Raw genomic sequence first — 15847 nt, forward strand, 5'->3', positions numbered from 1 at the left:
ACATCCATTCTTTTGTTCGATAAAGTTCATATTTATATATAAAAACAGCATTTTACATCGGCGCGTAACGTTGACTAACTATTTTCCCTCAAATGCATCCGGTGAAACAGCGCTACAATTTACTAAATTACTATTCGAAAACATTTTTAAAATGTAATATTGTCATTCTAAGATTTATAGATGAATATCTCTTGAAAGCACCTGTAATGCCAGATTTAAAAATAACTTTACTGGGTAATCACACTTTGCGATAAAAAGGGATGCGATACTCAGAACAATAGGCTAGCAATACAGGTCAGCGCCATCTTGGAACAATCGCATATCAAATCTAGTCTTGTATACTATTGTCAATAATCCCTTACCTTTGATTATCTTCATCCTTAGGCACTTCCAGAAATCCCAGGTCCACAACAAATGTATTTTCGTTTGAAAAAGTTCATCCTTTATGTTCCAATAGCTTGTTCTTGTTAGCGCGTTCTGAAGGCTGCACCAAAAGTTCCGACATGCGCGGGGCTACTCTTTCAACAAAATGCATTTTTTTCTTATTTAGGTTTGTTCAAACATGTCAAACGTTGTATAACATAAATCTTTAGGGCCTTTTTCAACCAGAGCTCCAATAAGATTCAAGGGGGACGATTGCATTGTCTTTATAAACGTTTCAAAATGGGAGGGTAGCCAGGGGCACCGGCGTCATAATGGTGATGGCCCTCCTCATGTGACCACGTTCCACAGCGTGTCATTCAGTCAGTTTTCACAGTAGGAGACTCAAATCACTCTGTAAAGACTGGGGACATCTAGTGGAAGCAATAGGAAGTGCTCAATGAACCATTGCTCACGGTGTGATTTATAGGCAACGAGATGAAGTTGAGTCCGCAATTCAGAATTCCACTTCCTGTTTCGATCTGTCTCGGGGTTTTGACTGCCATATGACTTATGTTATACTCACAGACACCATTCAAACAGTTTTAGAAACTTTAGGGTGTTTTCCATCCACAGGTATTAATTATATGCATATCCTAGCTTCTGAGTTTGAGTAGTAGGCCGTTTAAAATGGGCACGAATTTTTTTCAAAAAGCGCTGTAGCGCCCCCTATCCTAGGCGACCGTCAAGAGGTTAAGGACAACAAAGTCAAGGTATTGGAGTGGCCATCACAAAGCCCTGACCTCAAACCCATAGAAAATGTGTGGGCAGAAATGAAAAAGTGTGTGCGAGCAAGGAGGCCTACAAACCTGACTCAGTTACACCAGCTCAGTCAGGAGGGATGGGCCAAAATTCGCCCAACTTATTGTGAGAAGCTTGTGGAAGGCCACCCAAAATGTTTGACCCAAGTTAAACAATTTAACTTCTTATGGTTGTTTGCTCATGGCCTTATACAGCTCGTTGAGTGCGGCCTTAGTGCCAGCGTCAGTTTATGGTGGTAAATAGACGGCTACAAAAAAATATAGATGAAAACTCTCTTGGTAGAGAGTCTACAGCTTATGTGGTCTACAGCTTATCATGAGGTACTCTACCTCAGGTGAGCAATACCTCACAGTACCTTAATAACCTGTTATGGCTAGGGGGCAGTATTTTCACGGCTGGATAAAAAACGTACCCGATTTAATCTGGTTACTACTCCTGCCCAGTAACTAGAATATGCATATAATTGTTGGCTTTGGATAGAAAACACCCTAAAGTTTCTAAAACTGTTTGAATGGTGTCTGTGAGTATAACAGAACTCATATGGCAGGCAAAAACCTGAGAACATTTCATGCAGGAAGTGGCCTGTCTGACAAGGTGTCGTTCTTCTTGTCTCTGTTTATTGAAGAGTGAGGATCTTAGCTGTCCCGTGACACTTCCTACGGCTGCCATAGGTTCTCAGAAGGCGGCAAAAAGCGGAATCGTGGCTTTGCAGGCTCTGGCTGAAACAAAGTAGCGCGTTTGGGTAGTGGCTGGTTACAGTACTGTGAGACTCAGGCTCATGCCCGCGTCGACCAAAAGGTTTGTTTTCATTCCTCTGTTTAGCTAAATGGACATTCCCGGTCGGAATATTATCGCTTTTTTACGAGAAAAATTGCATAAAAATGGATTTTAAACAGCGGTTGACATGCTTCGAAGTACGGTAATGGAATATTTAGATTTTTTTTGTCACGAATTGCGCCATGCGCACGACCCTTCTTTACCATTTGGATAGTGTCTGGGACGCACGAACAAAACGCCGCTATTCGGATATAACGATGGATTATTTTGGACCAAACCAACATTTGTTATTGAAGTAGCAGTCCTGGGAGTGCATTCTGACGAAGACAACAAAAGGTAATCAAACTTTTATAATAGTAAATCTGATATTGGTGAGTGCTAAACTTGCTGGGTGTCTAAATAGCTAGCCCGTGATGCCTGGGCTATGTACTTAGAATATTGCAAAATGTGCTTTCACCAAAAAGCTATTTTAAAATCGGACATATCGAGTGAATAGAGGAGTTATGTATCTATAATTCTTAAAATAATTGTTATGCTTTTTGTGAACGTTTATCGTGAGTAATTTAGTAAATTACACATGCTAATGTAAAAAGCTGTTTTTTGATATAAATATGAACTTGATTGAACAAAACATGCATGTATTGTATAACATAATGTCCTAGGTGTGTCATCTGATGAAGATCATCAAAGGTTAGTGCTGCATTTAGCTGTCTTCTGGGTTTTTGTGTCTGATTATTTCTGCCTTGGTACTCTGCTGACATAATCTAATGTTTTGCTTTCGCTGTAAAGCCTTTTTGAAATCGAACAGTGTGGTTAGATAAAGGAGAATCTTATCTTTAAAATGCTGTGAAATAGTCATATGTTTGAAAAATTGAAGTTTTTGTATTTTTGAGGAATTTGTCATTTGCGCCACGCCTATCATTGGATATTGGAGCAGGTGTTCCGCTAGCGGAACGTCTAGATGTAAGAGGTTAATATTAGACATTGCGCACCAGCTGTTATTGACAAATAAACACACACTCTCACCTCTCGTCAGACGTAGCTGTTCTGTCCTGCCGATGCACTGAAAACCCAGCCAACAGTATATTATCCGTGTCGTCGTTCAGCCACGACTCGGTGAAACATAAGATATTACAGTTTTTAACCTCTATGGGCTAGGTGGGACGCTTGCGTCCCACCTACTCAACAGCCAGTGGAATCCCGTGGCGCGATATTCAAATACCTTAGAAATGCTATTACTTCAATTTCTCAAACATATGACTATTTTACACCATTTTAAAGACAAGACTCTCGTTAATCTAACCACACTGTCCGATTTCAAAAAGGCTTTACAACGAAAGCAAAACATTAGATTATGTCAGCAGAGTACCCAGCCAGAAATAATCAGACACCCATTTTTCAAGCTAGCATATAATGTCACAAAAACCAAAACCACAGCTAAATGCAGCACTAACCTTTGATGATCTTCATCAGATGACACCCCTAGGACATTATGTTATACAATACATGCATGTTTTGTTCAATCAAGTTCATATTTATATCAAAAAACAGCTTTTTACATTAGCATGTGACTAGCATGTGACTAGCATTCCCACCGAACACTTCCGGTGAATTTACTAAATTACTCACGATAAACGTTCACAAAAAACATAACAATTATTTTAAGAATTATAGATACAGAACTCCTTTATGCAATCGCGGTGTCCAATTTTAAAATAGCTTTTCGGTGAAAGCACATTTTGCAATATTCTGAGTAGATAGCCCGGCCATCACGGGCTAGCTATTTTGACACCCACCAAGTGTGGTACTCACCAAACTTAGATTTACTATTAAAAAATTGGATTACCTTTGCTGTTCTTCGTCAGAATGCACTCCCAGGACTTCTACTTCGATAACAAATGTTGGTTTGGTTCCAAATAATCCATAGTTATTTCCGAATAGCGGTGTTTTGTTCGTGCGTTCAAGACACTATCCGAAGGGTAAAGAAGGGTGACGCGCCCGGCGCGTTTCGTGACAAAAAAATTCTAAATATTCCATTACCGTACTTCGAAGCATGTCAAACGCTGTTTAAAATCCATTTTTATGCGATTTTTCTCGTAAAAAAGCGATAATATTCCGACCGGGAAACCCTGTTTTCGTTCAAAGACGAAAAAATAAAAACATGGTGTCGGCTCGTGCACGCGCCCCCAGTCTCATTGTTCTCAGATTGACTACTATCCAAATGCGCTACTGTTTTTCAGCCTGCAAAGTCACCATTCAACGTTCTGGCGCCTTCTGAGAGCCTATGGGAGCGTTAGAAAATGTCACGTTATGCCAGAGATCCCCTGTTTTGGATATAGATGATCAAGAAGGCCAAGAAATTGTCAGAGAGAACTTTTCCTGTTTGGAATCTTCTCAGGTTTTGGCCTGCCAAATGAGTTCTGTTATACTCACAGACACCATTCAAACAGTTTTAGAAACTTTAGGGTGTTTTCTATCCAAATCAAACAATTATATGCATATTCTAGTTACTGGGCAGGAGTAGTAACCAGATTAAATCGGGTACGTTTTTTATGCGGCCATGCAAATACTGCCCCCTATCCCCAACAGGTTAATGTCCCTTTGGTAGGATAGTTTCAAACAGAGTTCATCCAGTTTATTCTCCAGTGATTGCACGTTGGCTAATAGAACGGATGATAGAGGCTGGTTACCCTCTCACCAACAAATTCTTACAAGACAAAAACTGACCTTAGATCAGCGACTATGGAGAAGTTAACTTAACGGTACCGTCCCACCTGGCCAACATCCGGTGAAATTGCAGAGCGTGAAATTCAAACTACAGTATTATAAATATTTAACTTTCATAAAATAAGTAATTAATCAAAATAAAGATTAACTTCTTGTTAATCCAGCCGCTCTGTCAGATTTCAAAAAGGCTTTACGGCGAAAGCACACCATGCGATTATCTGAGGACAGCGCCCCGCATACAAAAGCATGAAAAACATATTTCAACCAGGCAGGTGAGCCACGAAAGTCAGAAATAGCGATATAATAAATTCCTTACCTTTGATGATCTTCTTCTGTAGGCACTCCAAATATCACAAATGGTCCTTTTGTTCGATAATGTCATTCTTTATATCCATAAAAACTCAGTTTAGCTGTCACGCTTCAGTCAATAATCCACCCAGTTTCCCTCCATCAAAATGCATACAAAATGAATCCCAAACGTTACTAATAAACTTTTCCAAACAAGTGAAACAACGTTTATAATCAAACCTTAGGTACCCTTATACGTAAATAAACGATCAAATTTAAGATGGAGAATCGTTATTGTCTTTACCGGAGAAAAATACCAAAGAACATGCTGTCTTCCACGTGCTTGGAAACACTACAGCCAAAATGGGAGCCACCTAGAAAAACTACAATTTGTGGCTCATTTTTCCAAAATCCAGCATGAAACTCTTTCTAAAGACTTTTGACATCTAGTGGAAGCCCTGGGAACTGCAATCTGGGAGGATTTCGCCTTATAATAAAAGTGACAGACATTGAAAACAGTGGTAGGCTGAATTTTTTTGGGGGGGGGGGGTTTGTCCTCTTGGTTTCGCCTGCTATATCAGTTCTGTTATACTCACAGACATAATTTTAACAGTTTTAGAAACTTTAGAGTGTTTTCTATCCTAGCTTCTGGGCCTGAGTAACAATGTCACAGCTGTCTTTGTCCTCAGACGAAACAGAGAAGTCCTCGTCTGAGAAAGTAGACCAATATGCAGCGGAGTTCGTGTTCATCTTTGAATTTAATTAATCAAGAACGCTTTACAAAAAACAAGAAAACTGACAGCCAAAACAGTCCTGTCAGGTGCAAACACTAACAGAAACAGCTAACAGATTTGCGGGCTAACATAACGCAGTGCAAATACAACTACCCACAAAAACCCAAACCAAACACACACCTCTATATAGGACTCTCAATCAGAGGCAACTAGCAACACCTGCCTCCAATTGAGAGTCCAACACCCAAACCTAAACATAGAAAAACTAAACTAGACAGAACGTAGAAAACATACAAAACACAAACCCTCTGCCATGTCCTAACCAAAACTAATACACTTACTCCCTCTGCTGGTCAGGACGTGACAGTACCCCCCCCCCCCCCCCCCCCCCCAAAGGTGCAGACCCCGAATGCACCTAAAAGAAAAGACAAAAACCCCCAAACAACAAAAAATATCCCCCTAAACTAAAGGAAGGGAAGGGAGGGTGGCTGCCGTCAACTACGGCACTGTGCTACACCCCCCCTCCCCAACCCACCTATATAGGAGGCGGCTCAGGTGCGGGACGTGGACCTCACTCCACCTTCGGCGTCGCCCACTTAGGTGGCGCCCCTGGCTGCACCCACTTAGGTGGCGCCCCTGGCTGCGCCCGGCTGGCGGGCGGCGATGGCTGCGCCCGGCTGGCGGGTGTCCCTTGCTGCGCCCGGCTGGCGGGCGGCGATGGCTGCGCCCGGCTGGCGGGACACTCTGGCAGATCCGGAACGGCGGGCCACTCTGGCAGATCCGGAACGGCGGGCCACTCTGGCAGATCCGAAACGGCGGGCCACTCTGGCAGATCCGAAACGGCGGGCCACTCTGGCAGCTCCGGGCAGACGGGCCACTCTGGCAGCTCCGGGCAGACGGGCCACTCTGGCAGCTCCGGGCAGACGGGCCACAGGACAGTAAAGCCAGTGCCTGTTTGTTCTGATAGGACAGAAAGTTCAGTGCCTGTTCGTTCTGATAGGACAGAAAGGTCAGTGCCTGTTCGTTCTGATAGGACTGTAAGGCCAGTGCCTGTTCGTTCTGATAGGACAGAAAGGTCAGTGCCTGTTCATTCTGATAGGACAGAAAGGCCAGTGCCTGTTCATTCTGATAGGACAGAAAGGTCAGTGCCTGTTCGTTCTGATAGGACAGAAAGGTCAGTGCCTGTTCGTTCTGGTAGGACGCACGCCGTTACATCCACGATGTGTCTGTCTTAAGTTGTAGCCTACCTCAGAGCTGTGATGCCTGTGAGAAGGACCCAATGACGTGATGGGCTTGGCTAATAAGAATTTACATATTGTATCTGAGAGAGTCATGTGAGGGACAGGTGCTTCGGGGTAGGCTACGGCGATTGGCAGCCAGGTGAAGGGAATTATAATGATTATATTCAGCACAATGGCAACTTTGGCCAAAAAGCCTACGTTTATTTAGAGGGAATTACGGCCCCACAAGGAGGCATCGACGACCATAGCCGCTGATGCTGCCGGGAAATTCAAGCCCTTGTCCAGTGACATCAAAGACAGACCATGTCACTCTACGGAGCGAGAAGTGGGTCAAACTTCTCTATTAGACAGACCACATGTTGACTTATACCAGCCCGGCCCCCACCAATGTCACCAAGGCTGAAGGCATAGAAATATATAGACATAGATTGGACATGTCTCTTCTATTGATTCTAACTCTGTGTGCTGAAGGCTTGGTTCTCAAGGACTCAGTGTGTTCGTCACCTCACAGGAGTGACTGTGGATAAGTCCTGACACGCCTGGTCAGCCCCGATGGCCAGAAATACTTCTCTTTCTCAATCCTTAGTTCATGAACTGTTACCTTGAGCGGTAGGTAGCCTAGTGGTTAGAGCGTTTGGCCAGTAACCGAAAGGTTGCTAGATTGAATCCCCGAGCTGACAAGGTAAAAATCGGTCATTTTGCCCCTGAACAAGGTAGTTAACCCACTGTTCCTAGGCCATCATTGTAAATAAAAATGTGTTCTTAACTGACTCAGTTATTTAATTGACAGTGTGTGCATTCCAAAAAGCACCCTATTTTGACGCTGGTTAAAAGGCACCCTATTCCGTATAGCGTAGAGACCCTGGTCAAAAGGCACCCTATTCCGTATAGCGTAGATACCCTGGTCAAAAGGCACCCTATTCCGTATAGCGTAGATACCCTGGTCAAAAGGCACCCAATTCCGTATAGCGTAGATACCCTGGTCAAAAGGCACCCTATTCCGTATAGCGTAGATACCCTGGTCAAAAGGCACCCTATTCCGTATAGCGTAGATACCCTGGTCAAAAGGGACACTATTCCGTATAGCGTAGAGACCCTGGTCAAAAGGCACCCTATTCCGTATAGCGTAGACCCTGGTCAAAAGGCACCCTATTCCGTATAGCGTAGATACCCTGGTCAAAAGGCACCCTATTCCGTATAGCGTAGATACCCTGGTCAAAAGGCACCCTATTCCGTATAGCGTAGGAGAGATGGAAATGGAAAGAGAGAGAGAGATGGAAACATATTTCCCTCAGATTACACAGACCTACAAAAAATTTGAAAACAAACACCATTTTGTTAAACTCCCATATCTACTGGGTGAAATACCAGTGTGTGCCATCACAGCAGCAATATTTGTGACCTGTTACCACAAGAAAAGGGCAACCAGTGAAGAACAAACACCATTGTAAATATAATATTTATGTTTAATTATTTTTTCAGTGTTTATTTATCTTTTATTTATTATCTATTCCACTTGCTTTGGCAATGCAAACATATGTTTACCATGCAATAAAGCCCCCTCAAAAAAATTGAGAGAGAGAGAGAGAGAGAGAGAGAGAGAGAGAGAGAGAGAGAGAGAGAGAGAGAGAGAGAGAGAGAGAGAGAGAGAGAGAGAGAGAGAGAGAGAGAGAGAGAGAGAGAGAGAGAGAGAGAGAGAGAGAGAGAGAGATTTCCCTCAGATTACACAGACCCACAAAGAACTTCAAAAAAAAAGTGAGAGAGATGGAAATAGAAATAAAGAGAGACCGATAGAGGGAGGGAGAGAGAGATGGGAAGAGAGAAAGAGAGAGAGTGCGATAGAGATAGAGGGAGAAAGAGAGAGAGATGGAAATTGAAATAGAAAGAAAGAGAGAGCGATATAGAGAAGGATTTTGTGTAGTCGTGTGCGACAGAGCGTGAAACATCAGAGAGTAACCTTGCGCTCTCTAACTTGTATACCCAGAAAGAAACACACCAAAAGACACACGGTTCTAACCAACTGACCATGAGATACAGAGCAAGCAGCAGATGAGAAGAGACAGTCTAACCTCAATGTAATTACAGTGTAGCTCCTGGGCTATCTCAAACAATGAAGCGGATAACACACAGAACAGCACAGAACACTAACACCAACAGGCCTAGTGGGAGAGGAGAAAAGAGGAGAAGAGAGGAGACCATAAAAGAGGAGAGGTGAGGAGAAAAGAGGAGAGGAGAGAAGAGAGGAGACCATAAAAGAGGAGAGGAGAGGAGAAAAGAGGAGAGGAGAGGAGAAGAGAAAAGTGGAGAGGAGAGGTGAGGTGAGGAGAAAAGAGGAGAGGAGAGAAGAAGAGAAAAGAGGAGAGGAGAGGAGAGGGAGGGGTGAGGAGAGGAGAGGGAGGGGTGAGGAGAGGAGGGGTGAGGAGATGCTGTATTTGCTGTGTGTGTGTATGCCTGGAGCCAGAGCACTGACACGTCACACAACCATCTGCCTGCTGTGACACTGCTGACTCTACAGACACGCTGCTGAGAAGGTGTGTGTGTGTGTGTCTGTGTGTGTCTACAGACAGCTCGTGCTTGTTGCTCTGTTGACAGTTCTCTACATAGTGACCTAACCCCTCCGTCTCCTGTCAGATGACACAATAATTCTACAGACTAACAAAACAATTCCAAACATTTATACAGCCACCAAAGAATTTGTACACACACACACACACACACACACACACACACACACACACACACACACACACACACACACACACACACACACACACACACCACACACACACACACACACTCAATAAGGCAAGGAACTACATGGGAGCCTAAAGAATGAATAGTGAATAATGCCACAACATCCAATAACAGGAGAAAGATTGATGTAGGCCTAATAATAATTCAATCATACAGACCTGGACATTGGGGAGGAGAGACAGGGGAGGGGAGACAGGGGGAGGGGAGATAGGGGGGTTAGGGGGAGGAGAGGGGGGATAGGGGGAGGAGAGGGGGAGTGGAGACAGGGGGAGGAGAGGGGAGATAGGGGGGTTAGGGGGAGGGGAGATAGGGGGGTTAGGGGGAGGAGAGGGGGGATAGGGGGAGGAGAGGGGGAGTGGAGACAGGGGGAGGAGAGGGGAGATAGGGGGGTTAGGGGGAGGGGAGATAGGGGGGTTAGGGGGAGGAGAGGGGGGATAGGGGGAGGAGAGGGGGAGTGGAGACAGGGGAGGAGAGGAGAGGGGAGATTGGGGAGACGGGGAGGAGAGCCTGGGGATACTGAAGACAGTGCAGCAGTGTGGGTCCTGGGGATCTCTGGACAGACTGAAAACAGTGCAGCAGTGTGGGTCCTGGGGGAACTCTGGACAGACTGAAGACAGTGCTGCGGTGTGGATCCTGGGGGAACTCTGGACAGACTGAAGACAGTGCAGCAGTGTGGGTCCTGGGGATCTCTGGACAGACTGAAGACAGTGCAGCAGTGTGGGTCCTGGGGATCTCTGGACAGACTGAAGACAGTGGACTGGGGCTGACAGGGACTGAGCTGTCCAGGCTTGGTGTAGAGCTGGACTAGGGCTGACAGGGACTGAGCTGTCCAGGCTTGGTGTAGAGCTGGACTGGGGCTGACAGGGACTGAGCTGTCCAGGCTTGGTGTAGAGCTGGACTGGGGCTGACAGGGACTGAGCTGTCCAGGCTTGGTGTAGAGATGGACTGGGGCTGACAGGGACTGAGCTGTCCAGGCTTGGTGTAGAGCTGGACTGGGGCTGACAGGGACTGAGCTGTCCAGGCTTGGTGTAGAGATGGACTGGGGCTGACAGGGACTGAGCTGTCCAGGCTTGGTGTAGAGCTGGACTGGGGCTGACAGGGACTGGTCGCAATGAGCTTTGCAATTCGGGGAGACATTAGGTTTGTGGATATACGTGATGTGAGGTACAGTATGAATTTGATGCTGATGATGCTGATGATGAAGATGATGACACAATTAAGCAGGGGGATGGATTGTTTACGAAATTAAAAAGACAAAATGCACATTTCTAATATCAAATTCTGTGAATGATTATGTAGAGATGTCGTTTGCCAGCCAGACAGACACACAGAAACCATGACATGTCAGACAGCAACAGCTACTGAAGGTAGTCTAAGACGACTCACAGCAAGTCCCCTACCTTGACCCCTAACCCTTAACATAACCCCAAATACATACCCCCATCCTGACACTCAGTCCCCTACCTTGACCCCTAACCCTTAACATAACCCCAAATACATACCACACAAATACATACCCCCATCCTGACACCCAGTCCCCTAATTGAAGCAACTTATTCAATAAATATTACTAAGGATGAGCTAACAAAACCATTGATGAATCAGAGAAGAAGTGAGGGGAAAGAGAGGAAAGAGCGGAAAGAGGGGAAAGAGAGGAAAGAGGAAAGAGAGGTAACAGGGGAAACAGGTAAAATAGGGGAAACAGGAGTAAGACGGGAAACAGGGGAAAGAGAGGGAACAGGGGAAAGAGAGGGAACAGGGGAAAGAGGGGAAAGAGAGGAAAGAGAGGGAACAGGGGAAAGAGGGGAAAGAGGGGAAAGAGGGGAAAGAGAGGAAAGAGGGGAAACAGGGGAAAGAGGGGAAAGAGAGGAAAGAGAGGAAACAGGGGAAAGAGGGAAAAGAGAGGAAACAGGGGAAATAGAGGAAAGAGGGGAAAGAGGGGAAAGAGGGTAAAAGGGGAAAGAGAGGAAACAGGGGAAAGAGAGGAAATGGGAAAGAGGGGAAGGAGGGGAAAGAGAGGAAAGAGAGGAAACAGGGAAAAGAGGGGAAAGGGGGGAAAGAGAGGAAACAGGGGTAAGAGGGGAGAGAGAGGAAATAGGGGAAAGAGGAAATAGGGGAAAGAGAGGAAAGAGAGGAAACGGGGAAAAGAGAGGAAAGAGGGGAAAGAGGAAAGAGGGGAAAGAGAGGAAATAGGGGAAAGAGGGGAAAGAGAGGAAACGGGAAAGAGAGGAAAGAGAGGAAAGAGAGGAAAGAAGGGAAAGAGGGGAAGAGAGGTGAGGAGAAAGAGAGGAAAGATGGGAAAGAGAGGAAAGAGAGGAAAGAGGGGAAAGAGGGGAAAGAGAGGAAAGTGGGAAAGAGGGGAAAGAGAGGAAACAGGGGAAAGAGAGGAAAGAGGAAACAGGGGAAAGAGGGGAAGATAGGAAGTAGGGGAAAGAGAGGAAAGAGGGGAAAGAGAGGAAAGAGAGAAAAGAGGGGAAAGAGGGGAAAGAGAGGAAAGAGAGGAAACAGGGGAAACAGGGGGAAAGAGGGGGAAGAGAGGAAAGAGAGGAAAGAGAGGAAAGAGAGGAAACAGGGGAAAGAGGGAAAAGAGGGGAAAGAGAGGAAAGAGAGGAAACAGGGGAAAGAGGGGGAAAGAGGGGGAAGAGAGGAAAGAGAGGAAAGAGAGGAAACAGGGGAAAAGAGAGGAAAGAGGGGAAAGAGGAAAGAGGGGAAAGAGAGGAAATAGGGGAAAGAGGGGAAAGAGAGGAAACGGGAAAGAGAGGAAAGAGAGGAGAGAGGAGAGGGAAAGAGCGGAAGAGAGGTGAGGAGAAAGAGAGGAAAGATGGGAAAGAGAGGAAAGAGAGGAAAGAGGGGAAAGAGGGGAAAGAGAGGAAAGTGGGAAAGAGGGGAAAGAGAGGAAAGTGGGAAAGAGGGGAAAGAGAGGAAACAGGGGAAAGAGAGGAAAGAGGAAACAGGGGAAAGAGGGGAAGATAGGAAGTAGGGGAAAGAGAGGAAAGAGGGGAAAGAGAGGAAAGAGAGAAAAGAGGGGAAAGAGGGGAAAGAGAGGAAAGAGAGGAAACAGGGGAAACAGGGGTAAGAGGGGAGAGAGAGGAAATAGGGGAAAGAGGAAATAGGGGAAAGAGAGGAAAGAGAGGAAACGGGGAAAAGAGAGGAAAGAGGGGAAAGAGGAAAGAGGGGAAAGAGAGGAAATAGGGGAAAGAGGGGAAAGAGAGGAAACGGGAAAGAGAGGAAAGAGAGGAAAGAGAGGAAAGAAGGGAAAGAGGGGAAGAGAGGTGAGGAGAAAGAGAGGAAAGATGGGAAAGAGAGGAAAGAGAGGAAAGAGGGGAAAGAGGGGAAAGAGAGGAAAGAGAGGAAAGTGCGAAAGAGGGGAAAGAGAGGAAAGAGGGGAAGATAGGAAGTAGGGGAAAGAGAGGAAAGAGGGGAAAGAGAGGAAAGAGAGAAAAGAGGGGAAAGAGAGGAAAGAGGGGAAGATAGGAAGTAGGGGAAAGAGAGGAAAGAGGGGAAAGAGAGGAAAGAGAGAAAAGAGGGGAAAGAGGGGAAAGAGAGGAAAGAGAGGAAACAGGGGAAACAGGGGGAAAGAGGGGGAAGAGAGGAAAGAGAGGAAAGAGAGGAAACAGGGGAAAGAGGGAAAAGAGGGGAAAGAGAGGAAAGAGAGGAAACAGGGGAAAGAGGGGGAAAGAGGGGGAAGAGAGGAAAGAGAGGAAAGAGAGGAAACAGGGAAACGGGAAAGAGGGGAAAGAGAGGAAAGAGGGGAAAGAGAGGAAAGAGAGGAAAGAGGGAAAATAGGGGAAAGAGAGGAAAGAGAGGAAAGAGAGGAAACAGGGAAACGGGAAAGAGGGGAAAGAGAGGAAAGAGGGGAAAGAGAGGAAAGAGAGGAAAGAGGGAAAAGAGGGGAAAGAGAGGAAAGAGAGGAAACAGGGAAACGGGAAATAGGGGAAAGAGAGGAAAGAGAGGAAACAGGGGAAACAGGGAGAAAGAGGGGGAAGAGAGGAAAGAGAGGAAACAGGGAAACGGGAAAGAGGGGAAAGAGAGGAAAGAGGGGAAAGAGAGGAAAGAGAGGAAAGAGAGGAAACAGGGAAACGGGAAAGAGGGGAAAGAGAGGAAAGAGAGGAAACAGGGGAAACAGGGAGAAAGAGGGGGAAGAGAGGAAAGAGAGGAAACAGGGAAACGGGAAAGAGGGGAAAGAGAGGAAAGAGAGGAAACAGGGGAAACAGGGAGAAAGAGGGGGAAGAGAGGAAAGAGAGGAAAGAGAGGAAACAGGGAAACGGGAAAGAGGGGAAAGGGAGGAAAGAGAGGAAACAGGGGAAAGAGGGAAAAGAGGGGAAAACAGCAGAAAAGGCTTTTGTCTGTAGCTCTGTGAGAATAACTTAACATCAATACAGAGTGAATGAGAACACATGTTAATACAATCTTGAATTGAATGCACATTAGCAGTTAATGTTTCGTTGAATGCAACTCAACATGTATATTCTCTATTGTTGCCTCTTATTGTTCATCTGGCTTATCTCTATATACACCTCAGAGAGGAGAGCTTCACAGTAACCTAGACAAGAGAGCTTCACAGTAACCTAGAGAAGAGAGCTTCACAGTAACCTAGAGAAGAGAGCTTCACAGTAACCTAGAGAAGAGAGCTTCACAGTAACCTAGAGAAGAGAGTTTCACAGTAACCTAGAGAAGATAGCTTCAACGTAAACTAGAGAAGATAGCTTCACAGTAACCTAGAGAAGAGAAGATAGCTTCAAAGTAAACTAGAGAACGGAGCTTCACAGTAATCAAGAGAAGAGAGATAGCTTCAAAGTAAACTAGAGAAGAGAGCTTCATAGTAACCTAGAGAAGAGATGATAGCTTCAAAGTAAACTAGAGAAGAGAAGAGTGCTTTATAGTAACCTAGAGAAGAGAAGATAGCTTCATAGTAAACTAGAGAAGATAGCTTCATAGTAACCTAGAGAAGAGAAGATAGCTTCACAGTAACCTAGAGAAGAAAGCTTCACAGTAACCTAGAGAAGAGAAGAAAGCTTCATAGTAACCCAGAGAAGAGAAGATAGCTTCACAGTATCCTAGAGAAGAGAAGATAGCTTCACAGTAACCTAGAGAAGAAAGCTTCAGAGTATCCTAGAGAAGAGAAGATAGCTTCACAGTATCCTAGAGAAGAGAAGATAGCTTCACAGTAACCTAGAGAAGATAGCTTCACAGTAACCTAGAGAAGAAAGCTTCACAGTATCCTAGAGAAGAGAAGAAAGCTTCACAGTAACATAGAGAAGAGAGGCGCACAGGAATGGACTGACTCACCCCTGGTACTCATGATGCTCACAGGTTCTCATCCAAGACGATGTTCCCAGAAAATGATTTCCAGAGCAGCTATAATTCCAATAAACCGAAATATCCTTTCCACTCTGTGACTTTTCAATGCGAAGATATGGAGACCCGAAGAAAGACAGAGAGAAAGAGCGACAGGAAGAGAGGATGAGAGAGGGTGCTCTGGAATCCAATTCGTAAATGACAACCCTCCTCCTCTTCTTCAATGGTCGATGAGAAAAATAACTTCAGGCAGCCTGGAAAGATACAATGTTGCTCAGTCGCATTCCATGTTTTTGATGTTGTCAGTCCCGGTTGATTCCACAGTGTTCTCTCAAAGCGCTGACCATGGTTGGGACTGCCGTGCGCTCGCTCTCCTCTCTCCCAGTTGGTATGTGAAAAGCGCTCGCGCTCCAACGTCAAGCTCCCATCCCTCTGGAGCGACGTCACCGGAGCAGAGCGCGCGGGTTCGGTGTGGCACGCGAGCGAACCAGGGAGCCAACGATGAGCGCGTTTTCTCAAGGGAGATGAGGGGAGAACAGGCGCACCGGCGGCATGGGATTTAAACTCTGCGGATGATTAACAGGGATGACACCGCCCTCTTCTGGAAGTATATTCTAGTGCACACTAATATATTAATTGCAGCTTTATATCGCAAACAGTGTTTGGGGAAGCTACTCTGAAATCATAGTTTCAGACTTTCACTTTATGCTCATAAGATAAAGTGAGAGTTGTGAATGAGATTCTCATCAATTGGATGTCTATAATACACACAAAGGATGAGGTTCATATATACAGGTATGGAACCATTGATATCAATCAGTAGCTATTCATGCTTGTACAGAGATT

At 45.4% G+C, this 15847-nt stretch overlaps 1 protein-coding gene across 1 annotated transcript in view; it reads right to left on the bottom strand.

Moving 5' to 3' along the window:
• The window catches only part of LOC106612141 (actin-binding LIM protein 3), a 125310-nt gene extending 109826 nt beyond the window's left edge, over positions 1 to 15484 (bottom strand). The window contains exon 1 of the mRNA XM_082956066.1: positions 14993 to 15484. Coding sequence (XP_082812192.1) covers positions 14993 to 15005 — 13 coding nt within the window. The 5' untranslated portion in view covers positions 15006 to 15484. The remainder of the gene's footprint in view (positions 1 to 14992) is intronic.
• Between the last annotated feature and the right edge of the window lie 363 nt (positions 15485 to 15847).

Source organism: Salmo salar, chromosome 09 (genome assembly GCF_965601325.2).
Source record: "Salmo salar chromosome 09, fSalSal1, whole genome shotgun sequence".
NCBI lineage: Eukaryota > Metazoa > Chordata > Actinopteri > Salmoniformes > Salmonidae > Salmo > Salmo salar.